Source organism: Oryzias melastigma, linkage group LG1, assembly GCF_002922805.2.
Source record: "Oryzias melastigma strain HK-1 linkage group LG1, ASM292280v2, whole genome shotgun sequence".
NCBI classification, from domain to species: Eukaryota; Metazoa; Chordata; class Actinopteri; order Beloniformes; family Adrianichthyidae; genus Oryzias; species Oryzias melastigma.
In genome coordinates, this window is record NC_050512.1 from 16,363,194 (window position 1) to 16,386,934 (window position 23,741).

General features: G+C 39.7%; 1 protein-coding gene across 1 annotated transcript in view; it reads right to left on the reverse strand.

Annotated features, from left to right (window-relative positions):
- Positions 1–3,790: 3,790 nt before the first annotated feature.
- cntln (centlein, centrosomal protein) overlaps positions 3,791–23,741 on the reverse strand; it is a 96,899-nt gene continuing 76,948 nt past the window's right edge. The window contains exons 25-27 of the mRNA XM_024290107.2: positions 21,057–21,254; positions 18,020–18,094; positions 3,791–4,564 (exon numbers count right to left, since the gene is read on the reverse strand). Of these exons, the coding sequence (XP_024145875.1) occupies positions 4,454–4,564; positions 18,020–18,094; positions 21,057–21,254 (384 nt within the window). The 3' untranslated portion in view covers positions 3,791–4,453. The remainder of the gene's footprint in view (positions 4,565–18,019; positions 18,095–21,056; positions 21,255–23,741) is intronic.

Consider the following 23,741-nt stretch of genomic DNA (forward strand, 5'->3'; position numbering starts at 1 on the left):
TTTAAATGTAAGTAATGACTTGTTTTTGTATGATTTTTTAAAGTTATAAACCAATGTTGATGTGTATTTGCGAGCACTAGCAGCTTTGCGCTAACATAGCAGACCGGCGTTTATTGATGATGTCACAAAGTGGGAGTGACATCTGAATTTGAAGACACTACTTTCCATAACTCTACATTTGGAGGGCTAAATGTAAGGGTAGGGGAATCATTCTGATTCAGCCTAAGTCTAGTTTAACTTTTCTATTGAGTTTGGGTCAAAATTGACCCGTTTTCAAATTTAAAAACGGGTCAATTTGGCTCAGAACGATATAAGGGTGAAACACGTGGACAGGGAAGGAATTCAGGGAATCAAGGAAAAGATTTGTGCTCCTTCTTTCCCGTGTTTGAAAAGGACTAGATCAACCCCAAAACCAGTCTGTTTTTTTCCTGCCTCCCCAAAAAGCTCAGATCACAGTTTTAGAGAAGACGTAGGACAATTCGTACAGATGGTCAAACGTGAGCGTCCAGGAAGCCCAAGAAGAGCACCGGAAAAGCATCAGGAAGCAAAACCTGAAAAAGGATCTATAAAGTATGGATACTGTGGAGAGCGTACCGTTCCACTACCTCTGGCCCTCTGCCTCCACTTTATCACACAGCATCAAAACATAGCTTTATTCCCCCGAGTGGCTTTCCTTTTTATCTGCTCCCTAGCTTCCCACGGCGGGCTGCATCCACCCATAATCTGCTGCCGTTTCATGTCTGGAGCACAGTAGAGGAGGATAAAGGACTTGTTTGAGTGAAGATCAGTGAGGATGTGTACATAGCATATGTACATCAGGACAAGCCTTCCTTTTTTCAAAGTGCCATCTGTTCTAATATTAAACATGATACATAAATAGATTTGGAAGGGGAACCTTCAATATTTACCACCAGGCCGATACCTCGTGTGGTTCGACCGATACCTCGTGTGGCATCTACCTCTCATTTCTGAACCACCTCTCCGCGGATCAAACAGAGGAATAGACACAATGAAAACAGTAAACATGTTGCATTATACATTTTTCAAAAGCATATTTGGCTGTATGTCACGAGCACCTTGTTATTTAAGTCGGTGCCAACTGTCTGCGCTTGAAGAAAAAAAAAAAAAAGAAATCAAAGCAAATTGACGTATTGGCAGCAATAGCTGGGGTGTGAAACTGTGTCAGTGAAGGGATGGAAACCACCAGCGGCCGTCTCGTGTTCATCCACAGCTGGCTGACGAAATCTTCAAGGACTAATTGTGCATCAGTTGGAGGCTTAAGAAATTGGAATGGAGGTTCTTTGTACTCTCTGTGCATCTTCCCACCCAAGTGGCATAAACTAGACAAAAGGAACTCTAAAGAAGAAAAAAAAAGAGGGGAATCTAACCAATCAATGAGTCACCCTAAAGTCAACTCAGTGCCCTGAGCTTCTTTAGAGACGTTTTACTGCTGAATCTGTGGGAAAAAATAGAATCAAAAGATATAAGACACTGTGCCCAAACAAATGAAAGCGGCAGAAAATAAAAACTTTTAATTTGATCAAAATTATTCCCAACGGAAATCTCTAATGAGAATACTACAAGAAAGAACGAAAAAGAAGAATCATCCGCGACACCTAGCGGGGAAGTGCGGGCGTGTGAAGAATATTGGGTGAGACGAAGATCATTTTAACATCTTCACTGTGGGAGCATCAGAGGCAAGACCAGGTTAATTAAACCCGAGGGAGAACAAGCTGAAGGGGCCCGCATTTGAATATGTCACAGAAATAGCACAAGTGTGTCAGACTAGTCCGGATGGCGGGCTCGGCGAGCAAATATGTTGACTGTGCAGTAAAGGCTAGAAGGAAGAGAAGAATAAGAAGAAAAAGCAGTCAGACAGGGAGGGGTGGGCGCTCCAGGATCATTTGCATAGCACTAATGTTTAGCTCTTTTTTTATGCCACAGGATTTTTGACTTATTAATGTTTGTCATTACCCGCATTATGCTGGAGGACAGTGACTGGAACAACACTGGAGAAGTTTATATGGGACAAATATTGACAATAGCTGGCTCCTGGGTATCCAGAAGAAAAGATGCAAACTATGTTAATGAATGGTAATTAACCACTGGGGTTCGTCTCTCCTGAATCCCAGCTAAATTGGTCCCCGAGTTGCAGCTAGAGACAGTTCTGGCCTAATCCTTTATTATAAAAAGATAAAGGAAAACGACATCATTAGCATATATTTGAGAGGGGAGGGGGGTGGATTATAAAGCGAAATTATTTCTTTTTTAATTCCTGAATGGAGGATTTCTCACATTATTGTTAATTATACATAGTAAAAATGAAAGCGTGGAGGCAAAAATAAAGAAAAAACAAAGCAAGGGAAAGGTAAAAAAAAAAAAAAAAAAGTTCAGGTCTCTTGTGCGAGATGCCAACTCAAGGATAGGAGCCAAAAATCATTCAATATTCAAAATTAATAATCACAGAGGAAGGGAAAATGAAATATGAAAGAAACAGGAGCAGCTCCTTTTTTATATACCGCTGCTTTCCATGTGTGTGTGCAAATCCACTGGTGTTAATGATGTCAACGGCAGGGGTCACTTGTTTCAGACAGGAATCATGCCAACAGGCAGCTGTCAATCATGACAGGTGCAGAACCCTGCAGAGAGCATGCAGTCACCATCGAGCTACGTTCACATCGCCCTCGCCAACGAGCGACCCTTTCAGTTGAAAGCCTGTGTAGTATTCAAACATAACACATTTTCACGTAGCTATGAACATCTTTAAGAATGTTTTTGGGCTCTACATACAATAAAAAGTCTATGAAAGTCTATGTAAAGATGCTTTTCGGGTTTCAAAAGGGTCACATTGACACGTAGCTACGCACATTTTTAGGACTGTTTTTGGACTCTACGTACAATAGAAAGTCTATTATGTAAATGCACTTTTCAGGCTTCTACATTCAAAACTCTTGCATTGATGCGTAGCCACGCACATTTTTAAGAATGTTTTTGAGCTCTAGGTACAATAGGAAGTATGTAAATGAGCTTCTCTGGATTCTGCATTCAAGACTCGTGGATTGACGCACGTTTTTAAGACTGTTTTTGGCCTTTCTGTACAATAACAAGTATGTAAACAAGCCTTTTGGGCTTCTGCATTAAAACTGTCACACTGACGCATATCCATCAACATCTTTAAGACTGTTTTTGGGCTCTACACACAAAAAAAGTCAATGTAAATGTGCTTTTGGGGCTTTTACATTGAAAACTCATGCTTTGACGCTTAACTGTGCACATTTTCAAGACTGTTTTTGGGCTCTACATACAATGGAAAATTTATATAAACACGCTTTACGGGCTTATGCATTGAAAACTCTAACATTGACGCATAGCTATTCACTTTTATAAGACTGTTTTAGGGCTCTAAGTACAAAACGTGCTGCCATTGAACGCATGTTAAAGGTTAAGCCACCCAAGGACTTGAATTTGGTATTTAGGTATGGATCCCTGTTAATTCACAAAAGTGCCAACTTTTGAAAATTGATCATGGGGGAAAAATTAATAATAGCGTTTTGTGCCCGACCGCAATTATGTGACACCAAGTCTTTCATGTATCGGAATATATCGGTGACAGAAAAAGCGTGGAGCACGATTTGTCAAATTTATGATTTCTAATTAAACCTCTTTCATATCTAGGTAGTGGAGATGCCATAGTAAATAGTAGAAAAAAGAGAGGAAGCATCTCATGCCTACACATCCATGATCCTTCCACAGCAATGTATTCAAGAAGGATTGAAACAACAACAAAATGTATGATTTTAATTTATTTATTTACAAACAGGGTTTTTGTGAGCAAAAATGACAATCCATGTTCTGCAGAGATATACAACATATTTAGAATAAATTATCAGCAAAAACTACCAAGAAAAGAAGCCAAAGCAAAATAAAGTTCTTCAAAAATGCATCTTGAAGAGGATTCATGCACTTAAAAGCTTCTGTTTGGCTTTCTTTGGGGGTTCTACCATTTGCATTGTGTTACTCCACCACACTCCCGACTTGCCACTGCAGTGTTAACCACCCAGATAATGAGCTTCTCAGTGTGTCAAAGAAAAAGAGCAGAGAGTGTCTGCTAGAGGTTTGGGTAAGCATATGCTTTATCACCTGGGTCTGAACTGTGTGAAGGAGAGTGGCTGTGCTGGAAATGAACTTGGCACTGGAGGACCTTGTCAGTTAGATGTAGTGCAGTGAGTACTAACACAGATGTCGAGGGCTCATTTACAAAAGCTGGAGTGCTGTGTTGAGCCAGTGGCCCTGAGGGAGGAGACGGCGCTTTTCTCACAAATATTGGTTCTGCCGCCCCGGCTCAGCTTGGCTCAGCCCAGCTCCCACAGAGGAGGAACTGGGTAAGGAAAGAGGGAGGGAGGAGGGGGCAAAAAGAAGAGGATGACAGTTTTCCCAGTCGCAGCCCAGGGAGTCAGGTTTTTTCGCTGACTGGTGTTGTGAGCGCGGCCAGCTCTTCTGTCAGCACTTTCCTCTCCTTCATCTTCACACGCACAGCCTGCATGAGCTGGCCGGCTGCGGGGATCTGCAGGTGAGAAAGAAGACAGGAGTGAGACACGGAGAGGTGATTTCCGAAAGGAAAATGAGGAAAACACAAATGCACCACTGTTTGAAAAAAATAAATAAAGATTTTTTGCGATCTGGAAATTTTTCAGGAGGTCTGTTTGCCATTTTGTGAAACAAGAGAGCCCCAGATGGAGCCTTTGGACCTGTGATACACCAGAGGAACTGTTCATGCTGAATATTTTGACAAAGCTATTCCCTCTGCAGGCAACAGAGCTGCAGCTTTAGAGTCAATCCTGCTGTTAATTACATCTAAACCTACATTTCTGACCAATGATAACAAGTTTCCGCTCAATTGTGGGGATTTTTCACTCATATCAAGTATATTCTACCAGTAGCGTCCCAATCCTGAAGGTAAATACGCTTCCAGCTTGTGCCTCTTTGACAAATTAATTTGAAAATGAAAGTAAGGAAACAAATATTTTTTTAAAATCTAAATACTATTATTTTATAAGCAAGTACAGCTTTGATGAAGACCAAAGTAACTATTCTTTAACGACTAAATAGGATCTATTGATTAATGCTTCTTTGAAACCCTTTACACTAAAATTTGCCTGCAAGCTCGTGAATATCGCTTTTAGCTTTATAATAATAAAATGCATGACTAAAATGGTTTGTGCAAAGAAAAGTCTCACTGCTGCAAAGACAGAAGTAGGACAACAAATGTCTAATAAATCCTGCAATATTCAAAAGGTTAAATATGGAGTAAACATGGAGAAATGGATTGTGTGTGTGTCGTTGCTATGGAAACAGGAAGATGCTAAGTGCACAGCTCTTCAGCTAAATTTGTTTTTCCTTTGAATTGACACAAGGACTTTTTGGTCATTAATTTTTCTAGATCAAAGGCATCCATTCATGCGGCATCACCCGTACACATTAACCCCGTCTTTACTGCCGTTAAAGACAGGATGGATGCACCTTTTTTGCTGCTGCATGTTCACACAGAGGTGGACTGAGTGATACAACATTATGATCATACTGCTGAACTCTGGGACCAAGATGGTCTTTAACATATTTCATTACACCTGTTTGAGGTGTGTAACCGCCAGATAGGAATTTTTTTTAGGTGCAGTTTGTTAAACTAGTCTAATTACTAAAATAACAAACTCTCACACCTTTATAAAACAAATATTTCTAGTGTTTTTATTTTTTTGACAACTGTACTGGCGGTAAATTTTCAGGTACTTCAAAACAAACAGGTTGTGGTGTTTGACTGACAAGTATCTGAGGATCCTGGACTCCACAACAACTGTTTCAACATCACTCAGCTTTGTTTGTCTTGCCTGCTTGTCCATTTGCAGAAAGACCAGAGTTTGGTGTCATCATTTCTTGCCAAGGACTAAAAAAAACCCCCAGAGCTCAAAAAACAAGCCAAGAGTCGGCTCTATAGACAGCAGTCAGTTGCATGTCCACATGGTTCAGCCACAGAAGTGGCCTTGAGCTGTTTGTGGGTCTGCGTGAACGTTAGAAAAAAAAATACCATCTTAACACTTTTTTTTGCACTGATGAAGCAACAAAAGAAAAATCTATTCATATCATTTTATAAACCATTTTATAGCCCCAGTGGCAAAACATCCAAGAAATTGCTAAATTAAAAGGCATTTTTCCTTAAAGTCCCACTCCAACTATATTTTTTATATTTTGTAAAATTGTGATCTTTTAATTATGATTATGTTGTTTGTTGTCATAAATTAAAACGCTTTTGTGTTTTTTTAAGACATGTTTCATGCAGAGCAACAGGAGTTAATCAGAAATTTGCCTCCGAGTGGTAGGTGAGACTATAGTAACTTTCGGTTGATATCCCATCATCCCTTTGTTTACACTCTCTTAGTCCCAGGCTAACTGGTGCAACAAAAATGGTGAATAATAACAGAAGTATCTAGCTTTACAGCTTTGAGCCAGATTCCAGCTCAGACGAGAAAAATGAAGACGTTAATGGATCTATTTGTCTGCAAGTGGATGCATCAAAACGGAGCTGGGTGGACTTCTGCCCCACCGGTTTCGAGAAGTCTCTGGCTGCCGTGTGCAGACCAAGGCGTGCCTCAACATGGGCGGGGTTAAATCTGTTGAGCTCCGCCCACTGTATGTTAGCAGTGGTAAGTTGGCATTAATAAAAAAAAGGTGACTATTCGTATGTGATCTTCTTAATACGTGTGAATAGTCACTTTTGCTATGTCTTGGCCGTAGCCACATAAAAGGCATAAAAAAAATCTTGTAGCATGAGTGTAAATATCCTGAAATCAAAATACCTCATCTTCTCCCAAAATATAAAAAAAATGTTCACAGTGAGGCTTAATTTAATCATCTCAGGATACACTTCCAAAGCTGGTCTGTGGCAATATTGCATGTTAAACTTGTAAAATGCAAAGAAAATGCTGGCAATTGCTGTGACGAAGAAGAATCGCATTCAGTGGGCGGAGCTCAACGCCCTTAACCTCAGTCTGCACACTTCAGCCAGGAGTAGCTGGCTATTTCAGTTGTTGCGTGACGTCTATGAGCTTTTCCAAAACACTGTTTTAATTCTTCTATATATGTCTTCCCATCATGAGAAAAAAGTAACAAAAATTAGCTGAAAAAATATTTTTATTGGAGTGGGTCTTTAAAGGATATGAACCCACTGGAATAACATTTGTAGTTTTGTTTTAATGAAACCAAAGAGTCAAACCACAGGGTTTGACACCTTCATAAATGTATTTGTGATCCGCCTGTAAAGCCATAACCTTATGGAGTAACACTTGGACTACTCGCACACACTCGTGCAGTCTTCCTGCCCCCTGGCACCTCTTCCTCTTCATTAAAGGTACAGAGAACAGGGAATTCTGGGATGTGTGCACTGTGAAGTTGTGCGTTTGTGCCTGGGTGTGTATATTTGTGCAGTTGGGAGTGAACTTCAGCAGCACCGGATGCATCAAAAACACAGAGCTGCTCCTCGGAGAACGCTACTCTCGAGTAACTGCTGAGACATCTTCCTCTGGCTCCGTCCTCCGGGGAGGATTCACCCAGTCTCACACACACACAAGAGTATGTGCACACACACATTCCGTAATCAGCTAATTGCATTTAGAGCCACTAACTATGCAAACAAATCCACTAAAATAGAGACACAGCCACAGTGCGGGGCTCTGTGGGACAGCAGAGAAAGACTAGATCATTAAGAGTCCTGATACGGGAATGTGAGTAAACAACACCAACATGTAAACATGATCTAGAGCGATTTAAAGAGTTCAATTTAAGGCAAAAACTGACATTAAAATAATTACATACATTTTTTTAGTCATTTTATCAAAGCATTTAAAGAAAAGTCTCACATTTAGACAAGTAGTGATATTAAACTTCATAACTAGAATTTCAACTTCATAAACACAAACTACATGAAGAATTAACAGCTGCAGCATCAATTCTTCTGAAAATTGTTAAATCAAATCAAATTGTATTATATTTTCCTCCTCTGTGAGCCGAATTCTCATAAAATGTATTCATCCACATGCACACAAAAGGGACAAGTACGACTATCATCTCTTTTATCTAACCAGCACATTGGCTGAGGACTGATACCCTGCAGGATGGTTGGAGGTAAGCTCTGATGCAGCTGCTCTGCTGGATCCCTTGGGCTGCTTAAGGCTGTGTTAAGAACTGGCACTAATGTTATGCTACAGCTGATTTAGCTTGGGCCTCTGTCCCCTCTGGCAGAACTATCACCAGAACCAGCACTAAGCAGCCACTGTTTTGCAAGTGACCCTGTCCCCCTTGGCAAAACTACAACCGCTACAGTAGCATCATGCCATGCTAACTCCACAGCCATTACTATTCAACAGGCCCTGCAGAGCAGAGCTTTCTCTAGGTGTGATTTTTATGAGCGTCTTTCAGGAGCCCACTGTCGTGTAAAGACACAGACTCCGACGAGTGCGCGCCGATGTGTGTGTTTGAAGATGAGATCAGGGACTGCGAGCAAAAGGTGTTTTTAGGAGCCAATTAAATGACACTGCCATTCTATAGCCCTGGGGCACACCTAAAGGCAAGGAGCAGCTCAAAGTTTCAGCCCTCCAGTGACCGTTGTGTGATAGTGGCATTACACACGAGAGTCTTCGCTTTTTACATAAAAGATCGATCATTCCAGCTCTTTTGTCTTGTTCCCTCTGAACAGCTCGGCATCGTAGTTTCAAAAGGCGCAATTTGTAAGTCATGGTGTTGAGCAGCTGGATATCTAGATGAAAAAAAAAAGAAAATCAAAGAGCCTAAAAGGTGTTTAAGATGAAACATCTGCATGATGTCATCAGATTAAAGAGTACTTTTATGGCTACACTTCAAACTATTTGTCACGCGCAAAGATTTAAAACCTTTTTAGACTTTCAAGATAAACGACCAGGTTTTAGGTTGTTTTAACTTATAATTGCTCTACACCAGGGGTGCGCTTTATATCAATTGATCGTCGGCTAGCAAAAAATGAATAAACAAAAAAAAATGTATATACATATTTACTCTTGCGGTGATGACAATTTGTCCTGCACTGCCATGCTAAGAATCTGAGTTTGAATCCCATGGTGAATACTCTTATTTTTTAAATACATAGTTGTGTTTCATTAGGCATAAATAATGTTATTTTTCAACAAAAATAACAAAGTTGGAGGCGGGATTTGAACCCACGCCCTTCCAACAAAGAACAATATTATTGTGAAAAGGGTTAACTGCTGTCGCCTCGTCAACACCTGAAAATGCTAAATATTTGTTACGTAATAAAGACAACAGTCCATAAAGTGCTGAGTTTGCTGGACTTATCAGGAAAGATTTGTTCATCCATGAATTTTCCAAATTTTTAAACCGTAATCAAGCATTTCTGTTGTAACAGCATGTTGGTTTGATACTTTGATGACAACAGAAACTTATGTTTTTTTTATTGTCTGTGACAAAGAAAGCCTGTTGGGTGACTAGATATTTCTAATAGTTTAGTATCCATAAAATCCAAAATAATTGTCTAAACAACTTTAAAATCTGCCTTTCATAATAAGTCTGTATGTTTAAGCACTTAAAATGTTAATTTCACATCATTTCATGTGTTATATAGGCAGATCTTTCTGAGCTTGTCTCAAAAGTAGTTTGCATGCCAAAAAAAAAAACCTGAGCACCCCCTGCTCTTCGCCTTTTCAAGCTTTTCTGAAAATCAGCACAGTTTAGAAGTTTGTTTTCTCATTGAAGACCCACTCACTCGTGTTTTTAACATGTTCTTTTTAGCATTTTTGTCTAAGTGGAGGACATAGATAAAACAATTTAAGAATAAGACTGTATTTATGAGTATTTCTTTATTCCAATGATGTCCAATCCAATCAAAGATAAAACCAGCATTTTGAAAAAGCTAAGGTCCATGGACATGGACCAAAGTCTCCCTGCTCTGTTCAAAACTGCATGAATGGATAGCTCTGATATTGCTGGCCGATTTTTTTTTTGCTACACTAATGTTAGCTTGGAGTTGGGAGGGTTTGTAAGCTAGTGAGATGCTGGGATATCAAAAACCACTGGGAACGATTTTACAATAGATATAAAAATAGGTGAAGTAGGACTTGAAGAGCTAGGGAAGTTATCATTAAAAGAAGTCAAAGCTCATTTTCTTAAGACTTATGACGATAGAAAAACTTGATTAAGGTTAAAAAAAAAAAAAAATCTGTTGCACTTTAATTTATGGTTTTATTTGAATAACCCGGACTGATTGTTCCTTAAAAAATAAAATGAAGTGGAATATACCACAGACCAAGTGGACCACAGATCACACTTGTGATATTTTTCTGTTACACTGATGTCACCAAGGGTTCTGATGGGTTAAGGATTTCATTTTAAAGTTTAATAAACGTTGGCAAGTGGCATTCATTGTTCACCTTTTGAATTTAAAATTTGATTTTGAAAAATAGGTGCTAATTTTAGATTTTCTAAGAATTTATTAGGATGGCTCAACTTAATATGAAATTGTATTCTCATTTTGTTCACATTTTGTTCTAAAATAAGTAATTCCCACTTACTGCATTTGTTTTTTGTTACTATACTCAAATTAAACAACATTTAGGTACATCAAAACTCACAACATACAAACCATATGGTTAGAGCTAGTAAACAATGGGCTACAAAACAATTTATATGAAGTAATTCTAACAATAGCGTTTTTAGATTATTTTTTCCTTTTTGAATGCTTGTGTCAAACTCCTTCTTTTAACATTTTGATATCTTATATGATTTCTTGTTAAGTAAAATGTTCTTAAGGCGCTGACAAACAATTACAATTTTCAATAAATGTGACTATTTTTAGGCTACCTCTTCATACTAGGATAAAAAAGATAGATTTGGACATAATTGCAGATGTTAACACAAATACATAGACTTTAATTATTAGTATAGTAATAATCAAGAACTATTGATGTATATTGACCACATAAATGTTTAGAGAACTATTCTTGCATTAAATCTTTGTCCCTCGCAGGTGAGTTCTCTCCAATGTAGGCCACTTGTCAAGGTGAAGAAAAAAGTAGTTATGGTAGCTTTTTCCTCATAGGGGAGAAAATAAATCTCTTTGATCTTTGATCTTCTCACTTTTGTTTGAAAATCAAATTTATTAAACTGGGGAATAACAACAACAACATTATACGTAGATTAAAAAAAGCACAAAGGTACCAAACTAAGAAGCCTTGCATTTGATTACCTCCAATAATGAATGTGTCACATAAGCAAACAGGGCTCAGGTAAGAAAATCACCAGCAAGCCTATTCTCCTGCTCTCCTTCATAATTACCACCCCTTGCAGCATAAAGGATCCCTCTCTTTTTCTCCCTTTTAGGCCGCCAGGGACGGATATGAAAGGGAATTGGACACTTGGGGCCACAAATACTGTAATTAAAAATCTCTCATTTTCTTGATACAGTGTTTGGAAACATCATTTCGATGTACAACATGAATTTGTTAGCGATCTGACCTAAATACACCCAAGATTAAACAGAGAAAGCACCGGTCTTTGTTGCAGGTTCCTACTCATTAGGTGAGAAAACTAGGTGATTTGGGCACGATTGGAGAATAAATATAGAAAAGAGGTGAGCGCGCGAAAGAGGTGCAACCTGCGGGTGAAACTCAGTGATCAACAAGAGGAAGTTAGTTTGACTCCCCGGCCTAGGAAAGAACTTGACAAAAGTGGGCGGCTGTGGTGCAGAGGGAAAGTGAACGACCGCTGATCGGAAGATCAGAGTTTTGGTTCCTACCTTGTCTGCTCGTGGTTTTGAGTGTCCTTAAGAAAGACAGAACCCCACATTGCACCTGGTGGTTCTAGGTTGGCGCCACTGTTAAGCAGTGAAGCCGCTATTGATGTGTCAGAGTGTGAATATGTGTGTCCAAGGGTGAAAAAGACTAGAAATAGACTTGGAAATGCACATTCAAGCGACCATTTCCAATAAAAAGTTTATGTAAACACGCAAATGTATTTCAGGGTTCTGTGTTCAAAACTCTTATGTACACAAGTTAGTAAGACTGCTTCAGGGCTCTGCGTAGACAACGTCTGGTCATTGAACACATGTTGAAAGCTAAACTAGGTTGACTTTTGACCAATCTGGAACTCGTATTTGGTAGTGATAAATGGATGACAACCTCTTTAATACATGAAAGTGTCAACTATTAGATAATTGATCATAGAGAAGAAATTATTACTTGCATTTTGTGCCCAGCATATGACACCAAGTCTTTCATATAAAAAGCCTGGAGCAAGATTTACGAGATTTGTACCACTTCCACATTTTGAACCAAGACTTTTCCGACTTTAGATGGTGGACATACGCTAGTAAACAGTAAAAATTGTCTGATTGTCCAGTGTGAACACCACTGGCTAAATGCCTGTTCAAGAATATGCATTTAGCGCATTCTTGAACATGTGTCTGATGTGAACATAGCTTTACTGTGAAGCACTATGGGTCTTCAAGATGGGCAGAAAAGTGCTAAATAAGCATACGCCATTTATCATTCACCAAAAGTGTAGTGTTCCTCCGCTTATTTGCATTTCATTATTCGCGGTTTGACGTATTTGAAGATTTTTTTTATCAGTCACGCAACTCTTCCAGTTTGTCCCAAACACTCAAACAACTCAAGCTTGTGTGAAACTTTTGTGTACAAAGGAGGTGCTGCAGTGCTGAGGTGTATCTCGTTTAGACAAGATAATCATTCGGAGCAGGTTTTTATTATAGATGAAACCGGCCTCATCTGAAAGAAGATGCCCTCTCACACTTATTTGATGAAGGAGGAAGCACGTGCTCCTGGTTTTAAGGTACAGAGAGACAGTGACACCCCTCATCTGCTTCATAAAGTACGCTGCGGTACCGTCTACTGTTCTGAATTAAATAAAAACTGTTTATGTTGAGCAATATTCTAAGGTTCTTTGAAAAATGTTTTACAAAGCATTATCAGAAGTGTTTTAGATGATAATGGACTGGTAACAAAAATTCTTCGGCCACGGAGGGTTGGGAGGTGAGACTGAGGGGTTCGCTGATTCAGGATATTCGCAGGTGTCTCCGGTTCCCAATCCCCCCCGAAAAACGGAGGGATATTGTATCTTCAGAAAACATGAAGTGCAAGAAAAACAAACTCTTTAAGAGAGACAGTTATTTGGAAAGTTGATATTAGTTTTCATGATGGCTTCAAGTGTCCACTGTCCTGTGTACACTGTACTACACTGTAAACTAGATGTAATCCTCCAGCGCTTTTTCCGGTCCCCACTGCCATTTCAGTGACACATTTACAGAATCAAAGCTGCTCTACAAGTCCCCTCTTCACACGTACAAATGCACTCACAGAGACAAAAAAGCGAGTGGCTGATTTAATTAGCTCAATCATTAAATGAGGTTTAATTAGTCACTTTCCTTCAGAGAGAAGAGTGCGACTCGGAGCCGTTTCTTGTCATTACACTGCCATAATAGGCCACACAACACGCCGTCTGTCACCCTCACAGGACCAACCACAACAGAAAAGTTTGTCTGCACGTTACAGCTGTCGGGAAATAAAACATCCGATGTGTTGAGAGCTATTACTTTAAGTACCAATGGAATGAGAGGAGCAACAAACCCTCCATGTGATATTCATAAACCTGTGTCTGCCGTTAATGAGGCAAAGCAAGGCCTCTCTGAAATGATTTCAGTCTTGGAGACCACCCATACGCGCCGTGGATATTATATAAGGTTATATATGTTTGGTCTGGCCTGTCTCTTCATCTCTCTTAATACAAGTTTACCTGCTTGTTATGGCTGGGAAGCTGATAAGAAGTGATGCCTGTACATCTCCCCTGAGTGTGATTGTGAGGTAAATATTAGCAGGCCCTCAGCACCACCCCAACACCAGTAAACCAAAGCGCTGTCCTCTCATAAAGAAATCAACACAGTCAATGACTTTTTAAATCTTATTATACTGTCATGAGCTTTGAGATAGGTATACGTGCACAAAATGAGTGTGAAAAATTATGTGGAAGAAGTGGGGGTGTGTGTGTGTGTGTGTTTGCGGGCATGAACACACACTCGTCCTGTTCATTATTGGCCGGCAGCAGAAGCCAGTCATTTCCCTGTCTTCATAAAGACTCGGCCCATTAAATTCTACCTCCAGTCAATAATTAGGACTCTACAAATAAACCAAAGGCAATTAAATCAATGCTTCCCCGGGCTGGTGTTTGGAGCTCGTGGCCCACACGGACACTCCATCTTCACTGCTGGCCTTATTCATGGTATGCAGCAGTGGAGCCACGCTGGGCACTCCCTTGCCTACTCATGATTATTAGGTATCACTGTCCCCCGATCCCGGCTATGGAGCGCTCCTCATGGTGGCTCTCTCCTGAGAAGCATCCAGTTTGATTTCATTAACTCTCCAGTAGAGTTTGGGGAAGAGAAAATGAACACAATGTTTCATTTTGTTTTTAGTGGACATATAGTGGGGGGGTCTATAGCTTCATTGACATTAAGAGGGAGGCGGTAAAGCAGCTTGCACGCAGATACATAACTTTAGATCTCCATCGCCCAATTTGCTAGCATTTCTCTCTTTCTTGTTATGTTGACATGTGGCAGCACATGACAGTGATTGCGAAAAATAGCCCACACAGTGAGTTGTAGACACACATACCTCTTTTGGAGTCTTATCAGATTGTCAAGCAGACACACAAACTTACACACACGCACACACAAGGACGGGAAGTGATGGGTTTGGCCATTGACAGGGCCACTGAGATAATAAAGTGCTGTCCCACTGGCAGCTCCATTAGGCACTGACAGTGACAAGATGAGGCTGTTGTGAGAGCGCACGTGCTCGCGCAAAAAAGGGTACGCGGATCCGAACGCGCACACACACCAGCAGATGGACATAACCTCATCCTCTTTCAGTGACAGAACAGTCAGTTAAGGACATGGATCTCTCCCGTCTTTCTTTCCTCTGTATCTATTTCTGTCTTCATCTGAGGAAGAGTGTGTGAGTTCAGGTCTGCGCGTCATCATTCCACTATTAGGGAAGTTGGTTATTAATGTCACAGGCAGGGTGACAGGCCGGGCTGTTAAATTTCACAGATGTTCTGCTTGGTGAGCCGTGCGCCAGCTAGAAAAAGAAACTAGGAGTCCCTGAAGTCCAAGAGTAACTCAAATCACAGTTGACTTGTAGGCTTCACCAATGTGTGGCTGAAATCTCTAATGTCTCATTTCCACTGAGCGATCCAGGCCGGACTAGACCGGATCAGTACAGGGTTTTGAGTGTTTCCATTATAAAACTGACCCATAAGGCTGGACCGATTCATACCATTTTTGGTCCCCTGTTGGTAGTAGGTCCACAGAAAAATAGAACAGGCCAGTTAGGGCGGAGTTACTGTCGTCACACAATGAAATCTATTGACTGGTGGAAAAGTAGTATGACAAGAGCAAGGGGCTGACTTTTCCCAAATCAAGATCCAATCCAAAAGTTTTATCCTCTTTTCGGCCGTATTCTTCTTCGCCTTCCGCAAACTTCTTGCAAAGTATATTTATTAAATATTTATAAAACCTCCGTTGTTGCCATTACCTTTAGCTGTAGTTGCAACGTTATGACAAACAGCTACGTCATTGGTCTACACCCTGCATGTGCCTTGATGGTCCAACACTTGAATTCCCTGGACCATTCTAAACTGGCCGGTCCGGTCAACTCAGTGGCATAGGAGGCATTAGAGATCCACTTCGACCATCTTTTGATGTGTCTTAAAAGTGTTCCTAGTGGTCTTTTAATAATGATTATGCCTTGTCTAGATAAGACTTCATTAGAAATTCAAATCTGAGTTGTGGGCGGGACTTTTGGCACAGAGTAAGCCCGCCCTCATTTCCCGTCATCCATTGTTTACACTCTCTCCCCTATCTTAAAGCCCTGCACAACTCCAAACTATTGGTGCAACAAAAATGGCGAGCAATGTTGGAGCTATCCAGTCTTACAGTTTGAGCCAGATCCCAGCTCAGACAAGGAAAAAGAAGACGTACAGGGATCACGTTGTCTGGATTCATCAGAACGGAGGGGAGCTGGGAGCTTCTGGCTTACAGGTTGGTCTGCTCCTATTTCCCATTGACTTCAATAAAGACATTCTCAAAAATGCTATTTTAAGCCCAATTTTCTTTATGTGTGTCCTCTATCATCACAAAAACATATTAAAATCACAATAAAATCATTTTATATCAGATCGTGATCAACTTTAACAATGTCCATACCTAGAAAAATAAAAAAATAATTTTGTCCTCCATTATGGTTCATAAATGTTCAAATGTACATAGAAGGAGAGCTTGGTGTCCGTTGGATACGAAGGAACAATTTAAAAACGTAGAAAGCAAAAAGACACTGGAAGACAGAGAGGAGTACATGTATATAAATAAATAAACAAAAAACAGAACAAGATGGACTTGAAAGGGGAAAGAAAAAGTCTGATTCAGTGAAGGGGGATGACTGCGGTGGTCCCAGCGGTCCCCACAGGGACCTGGGGGCAAGTCTCAGCCTTGTCATACTCGGCTCTTCTCCTCCTCCACTTCGTACAGCAGCTACAGCCCCCCCCTTTTCCTTCACCACCCCTGTTCTGCCCACGGAAAACGTCGATAGCAGGCTGCCGGTGCCGAGGTCTCTGGTGGACACTAGCTCATTCTCCCGGCATCGACAGACCCGCCAAATCAATATTTAGTTCCCCACTAACAAGCTGCCTCGGGGTCTGAGCCAGAGAGGGAGGGAGGGAAAGAGAGGAATGCGGGACAGTGGAGGACGAAAGACAGAGCAGGGACTGAGAGCTGTCCAGCTAGAAGGGAAAAACATGGATTCAGAGGAGCGCTGTGTGTGTGCGTGTGTGTGCGCTAGTGTGGGAGGGGGAGAGGAAGGTGGAAAGGTCAGGAGAAGATCTGGGGAACAAGAGAACAGTGTCTGGTGTGTGTCGTGGTGCGGAGGCGACGCATGAGTGCCTGCAGCAGCTCCTGACATGAACAGAGACGAGACACACATTCGACACTCTCAATCACTCTCATACTCTCGTACACGTATCACAGCTAGCAGAGGTTGACAGTGCTCAAGTGAAGCTCCAGCAGAGCACTCACAGATGAGTGGCTGAGTGCACACAAAAGGCTCCAACAGAGATGATGTACTCGCCTTTTTTTGTTTCATCTTTTACATCATTGTTCTTGAGCCTAAAGCACAACTACTGGGGCGGGATAGCAGTTCTGCATGATCTACTGTTATTACATAAACTTGCTGCCTTAATTACTTCTACACTTAGGACTAATAAAGTAGTACATCTATCAAACTAGTCCTACATTTACAGAAAAGTCAAGACCTTGAGATAAAATGTAACATTTAAGTTGTTTTAACATAAACACTTGGTTTAAAAAAAATACTAATTATTAGGAATAATTAATCATCTAAATTTTTATAAAAGCCTAAAAAGAATCTAAAAAATAGAATAATGTATCATTGCATAAACATTTTTTAAAACCTTTAAAAAGTGAAAATATAAAAAAAATATAACCCAGCAAAAAAAAAAAAAAAAAGCTGCGCACACTCAAACAAAAAGTTGAAAAAGATGCTTTTCTGTGATGACATTGTAGGTCCACAAGAGTTGCATCATGCTCCATGTCATAGAAAATTCTGTTTTCTTCTCTGCCCTTTTTTTAAACTTTATTCTAAGGAGTTGAAAAGTGTCATTCTTTATATAAAGTTCAAGTAACTAAAAACTGCACCAGTGTCTGTGTGTGGAATGCTTTTTAAGGACTTAAAAAGTGGAAATCTATTTTTTTTTCACTTTCAGAAAACTGTGTCGACTTGGATTTCATAGAGAAAACTAATTCAGTTATTAGAAGCAATTGAGCGAACATCTTTAGCTGGAAACATCAGCATCCCAAAGATAAAAAAGTGAAGCTTTAGTGAATGTTGAGGAATCTGACCTTCTGCTGGAGGATGAGGTTTAGGTGATCAAGCCACTCCTGGTCTCTGGAACTCTGACAAAAAGCCTCTGTAGTCTGGAAATCAAAACAGAAAAACACATTATGTTGTTTACAAAAGGAATGATAAAAGGTAGACACTAAAAAAGGAGAACTGTACTCGTGGGTAAGAACATTTATTCTCTGAGGATAAGTAGTAGACAAATTATGTAGAAAAAGCATGAACCTTGGGTATCGCAGTGTGATACTTCCAGAGAGACTGTACCACAGTAGCTTACCTTGGCCTGACCCTGCTTAAGGCTGAAAGGTAGCATCGCATTAGGTAAGACCTTGAAGCAGCTCTCTAGAGGCACAGTGGCAGTGTATGCCAGTGCACCTTTGCATGGTGCCCTATAATAAAGACCTTAAAGAGAAGCAGGCTTGTTAGCGCTAATGAACGGGTGGGACTGCCTGCTCATGTGCACCTCAGCACTTATGCGTTGCAACTTTACTCTGAATCCAAGTGTTTGCTTGGGAAATGATGTGACAAGGCTTCCACTGCTTTAAATAGGCACATAAGGAGATGTGTGAGTAGGTAAACTTAAATGTTGCATCTGCAAATGAAGCCATTGTGCAACAAATACCTGCAACTGAGTGACATAACACAGCATTCTCCTTCTTTCAGAATCCAGTGCTTTGAATATTGAGTAATACTAAGTTAAAAATGGAGTAATGTAATGGAGTGTTAGTGAAGACTGAGGGGAAAATGCTAATTGTCACCAGCAGAGTTTATCGTTTAACTCGAGTTTCTTGCAGGGGCCGTCTTGCTGTGGGACAGACATAAAATGGTCGACCTCTGATTAGAAGACTGCAAGTTTGGACCCTGCCCTGCCTGGCTATGTGTCGAAGTGTCCTTGGGCAAGACACTGAACCCCACATTGCTCCTGGTGGTTATAGGTTGGCGCCAGTGTTCAGCAGCAGAGTCGCCATCAGTGTGTGAATGTGTGTGCATGGATGAATGGGACTGTACAGCACTTTGGGCCTTCAAGGAAGGTATTAAAAGAGAAGGGAGCTCCAGATTAGCATACCGAGTCTCTCCATTGTTAGACATCTCATTTACTAAAGAATAAGTAAGGGTGTCAGTTTTTCCTCAAAAAGCTTGACTGCATAAAACATGTCATCAAAAAGTCTCAAGTCACTACTACTTTAATTTAATTATGTTTCTGATGAGCCAGATTTAAATTTAATCTAGCAAAATATTATTGTTAAGGGTTCATATGTATTGATAAATTGATATTTTAGCTTTTTAGAATTTTTTTATCCAGTCATAGTAAAACTTTTTTTTCTTTATTTCTTAGATCAGTGGTTTGGTCTTAAAAGTTTCAGAAAAAAATAGCAAATAGGTAAACTTTAAAGTGCTCTGGACCTGGTGATTCGGAACTACCCCATAACCCTGGGAAAATGTTGGATCAGTCTAATGACAAAGTTATAGCAGTGTTGGAGAATGTAGGGAAATGTTCAGCGGGTTCAGAAAATGAAAGAAAAAAAAGTAAACTTAAGTTAATAGTTGTTAAAGAATAATAAAAAAAAGTATAATTACATTTGTACAGTATGCACATGACAAAATTGTTGGTGATCATTTTCTGAATGTCATCTCTGGGTATAATGAGTAACACTAACTGTGGTTCACTGGCTGTAATCAGCTTTAAGATGAAAAATAAAAGGAATTGACCAAAAACTGTACAATTCCTTGTACAATGACAAGGAAGGAATAAAAGTTACAGATCTAAAAAATAAAATAAAATAAAATAAAAAATGAGGGGATATGGAAAGGTGCAAGGGCTGTATTTGAAGTACTTGAACTATTAATGCATAAAATACATTTAAAGAAATCCTCAACATAATAAAGCATGTAGATTAGATGTTGCTGCTTTTTAGCAAAAACAAATGAGTATATCCAAACAACAAAGACAGTGTTAGCTAAAGTTTTATTTTTTTTAAGTCCAGTGCAAGAGCTACTTAGTAAAAATGTGTTTGAAAGATCAAAATAATCTTGGAAGAAAGTTTAACTCTAAACACTTCCTGGTTTCTATATCAGAGAAGTTGTGCAGCAAAAAAATAAAATGGTGATATGTATATTTTTTCTGACCCAGGTCATCTAGTAGATACAAAACTGACCCTCAATGACCTTCCTAGTGTAATAAAAAATGGATGAATAAAATGCAAAAGTTTAGCACAAAATCAACTAATGATGGTCACAAGTCACTTGTGATGTAACACTTTTTATATCGACTTCAGCAAGTATGGCTACAACTTGCTGACAGATAAAAGCAAATTTCTAGGATTCTGAGTGCAATCACACTTTTTTTTTAACCTGAGAGGAAGAAGTTGTAAAACACAACTAGTGTCAAAGTAACCCAGTTAGAGGTGATGCAACATGTGGGTATTGAAAGTTCCAAGCCTTGGAGGAAGCCTCAGGTCTAAAGGGTTAAAGCTTGTATGAGGTTTAAATATGTAGCAGCCGTTGACAGGTTCCTGAATGAGTCAAAATTACTGACTCCTTTATGGCAGCGCAACTTCCCAAGCAATTAGCTGCACACCTTGGCGGACATTTGAACTCCAACTTTGCTTGGAATCCAACTTTACTTATTAGTAACTTATTTTTACCCATCAATAAAGATTTATACAAAAGAGAGGATTTCTGGAAAAGTTGGAATTGGTAGAAAAAAAAGAAACTTTGCACAGAGAGATCTACTTTCTCCTTATTTTGTAGCTATCAAACCAACAGGAATCAAAGTATCTCTACCCTGAGGCCAGAGCAAAGCAGATTTTCGTCAGTGACTTTATCTGAACTGAAACAAGTAGATCAAAGGTAATATGTTTAAAATATATTTAAAGAGAAGCAATTACAAAATAAAAGCTCCTAATTAACTTTTTTTTTTAACTGTGTCACAGATAATGTCTTAATAGATGTGCTAAGTGTTTGGTAAACACACTAAGCCTGATTTAGTGATCATAAAGGTCTGGTATGGAATGCTGAACGACTGTTTCTTCGCCTTACCTGATCGGTTTCCATTATGTCTGCCAGATCATTCTCTGACATGTTGAGAATGGAGGCAGCAACCGACTTGGCTTTGATCATAGACTTGGCTGATAAGCTGCTCCTTGCTGCCACGGAGCTAGCTTGCTTCAGTCTCCTCCTGTTCATCAGCTGCTGCTTGACCTCTTGAACGTCTAAAAGTATTTCACTGGCCAGGGTCTGAGGGGGAGGAGAAAAAGAAATGAAATGAAAAAGGAAAAAAGAAAAAGAGAGGATGATGAAACTGATATAGAAAAACAAGAGGGATAGCGATGTCTTGCAGATGAATAAATGAAATTGATCAAGCATGCGCCAGAGAGGCCTAGTACATTATGGAGGAATATTGAGTTTGACAAAGTCAGATTCTCTTGGTTTCGCCTCGCACTCTCCTGCAGGAACGTGGACCTGAGGGTTTGTTGCCCTGTCGATTGGAAGCTGAGGGAACACGGCTTTGATATTAAACACACCCCAAGTTTTGCAAAAATTCTCCACAGACAGAAAATGATGCATCAGAGAGAGGGCGAGAGCTACTAACACATAAAATACAGCCATTCATTTATTTATTTGCTTTCTGAATGTCTCACGGTACAACAGGGCAGCATAACGCAGTTAATAATTAAGCTACAAGGGCCGTTTCAAATGGTGCCCAAGTGTATGGCAGGAAAGAAGAGGAAGGCCAAGGATGGCACAGTTATCAGGCACTAAATGAGAGTTTGCTCTAAATACAGAGAGACAATTAAATGTTAAAACTGCCACTGTACACAGGAAAGTCAATAAAGTAAACTCCCCTTTGCTTCATTTTGAGCTTATTGATCGAGGCAATAATCTTCTATATCATTCCCTTGTAAACCTGCTGAAAAGCTGACCTTGGTTTGATGGTCAGATGAGAAAAGACTCGCCGAGGAAGAAAACTCTGAATACACAAAAACAAAACACAAAAGCGATGCGCAACATGTCGTAACCGGGTGGGAAAAAAAAAATCAAATGTGCTATTATTACACATGCACACTGAACAATACTTCAATGAACGTCCTCACTAACAAACAGAAAACAAACATCTTCTGAGTCCATTTTGCTTTATACAAGTTTACTAGATGAAGTTTGCTCTGAAAAGTCTCTGATTTTCAGAATGTTTTCACTAAATACTTCATTTTGAATTTGTTCTGTTTTCTACTAAACTTTTTGTTTACCTCGTCTTAAGTCATAAATATTTTAGATAAGACTGATTTGGCTTTAAAAATAAAACTGTAACTTTCCCGTGAAGATGACTCCTTGGTCCAAACATATTTTCATTATTAACAAAAAAAAAAACAACATAATTTTTTAGTTAAAGGGTAACTCAAGAGGACAGTTGGAGGCTGACTCCATTTCAGCCTAGATATGAAAAATGTAAAAAGGGGGCGGGACTAGGGGAGGTGGGATCTGGATGACAGAGAGATTAATTTGAGATAACTAAAAGATGTTTTTTATTATAGTCCTGATTAAAATAATGATAAAAAATCATAAGGTTCAGGAGGGCCAAGCAGGCTGCTTCCCCATCCCACAGCGGCTCTCTGGGTGCCGATACTCAAGGGCCGATTTAGTAAGCAAGCAAGCTCCGCTGCACTCGGCGTCAGCAACGCGGAGCAACCTTCGACGCTCTCGGCATTGAGTGTTGAGCTTCAACTCTTGGTGTTGAGTGATCAAATATGGGCGGGGCTATTACACTGGAGGAGCAGAACATGATGAAATGAAACCTCTGAGTTGATGTGGGACTCACGCCAGATGACCAATCACAAAATTCAACTGTACTACCACATTTCAACCTGTAGGGGCAGAACACAGGCAGTTTTAGACTATAATTTCAGGAATTAAACAAGTTTATTTTAAATTGTCAAAAATGTGGCAAGAACCAACAGACAGCACTTTTAAAGCCCCATTTATAGAGATCAACAGTTGATCAAAAGTTGATTTGGTCTTTGGTTACCTTTTACGATAGAAACAGAACGCTTGTAGCTTTGCTTTTTGAGTTGACATATTAATTAAAAAAAAGTTAATTTTCATTCATTATCTAAAGAAGAGCGGCAGCTTTTGGCTCATGTTGGGGATCTGATAGCGAAGTTTAGCTCTAAGGGATTCACATCTCATTAATTAAGTGTTCCTTTCAAGTATATTTACAGTCTAGTAGATATTCAGTGGCACCAGGTAAGAGTTATATCAAACACAGCTAGTGGAAGGATACAGGAAAGATTAGAAGGTGAATTCTTCCCTCATTAAATAATCCTTGATGTGATGATTGGGAAAAGTGATGGGAGGCTAAAAACAATTCTTTTAAAATGTGTGACTTTTATTTTCACGCTACAAACCTCTCAAACCTCAGAAAATGCATATGGAGAATACTTGAATTTAAAATATGTGACTACAATGCTCTAGAACATGATGAAAACATTGTTAAATCACTTTTAAGGTCCTCTAAGCCTGAAAACAAAACTTGTTTTTGCTGGGGTTTTTTTTATTTCTCAGTGGTGATGACTAGTTAAACGTGCCGAAAAGAAGTCCCGTTGTGTGAATGTGTGTATTATGTGAAATAGTCACAGCACACGGTGCCACTGTTTAGCAGTTCAAGAGCAGAGCTTACAGCCTAAGGCGAGCACAGGGGCCAAAAGAGTTTCTGGCACACAATAAAAA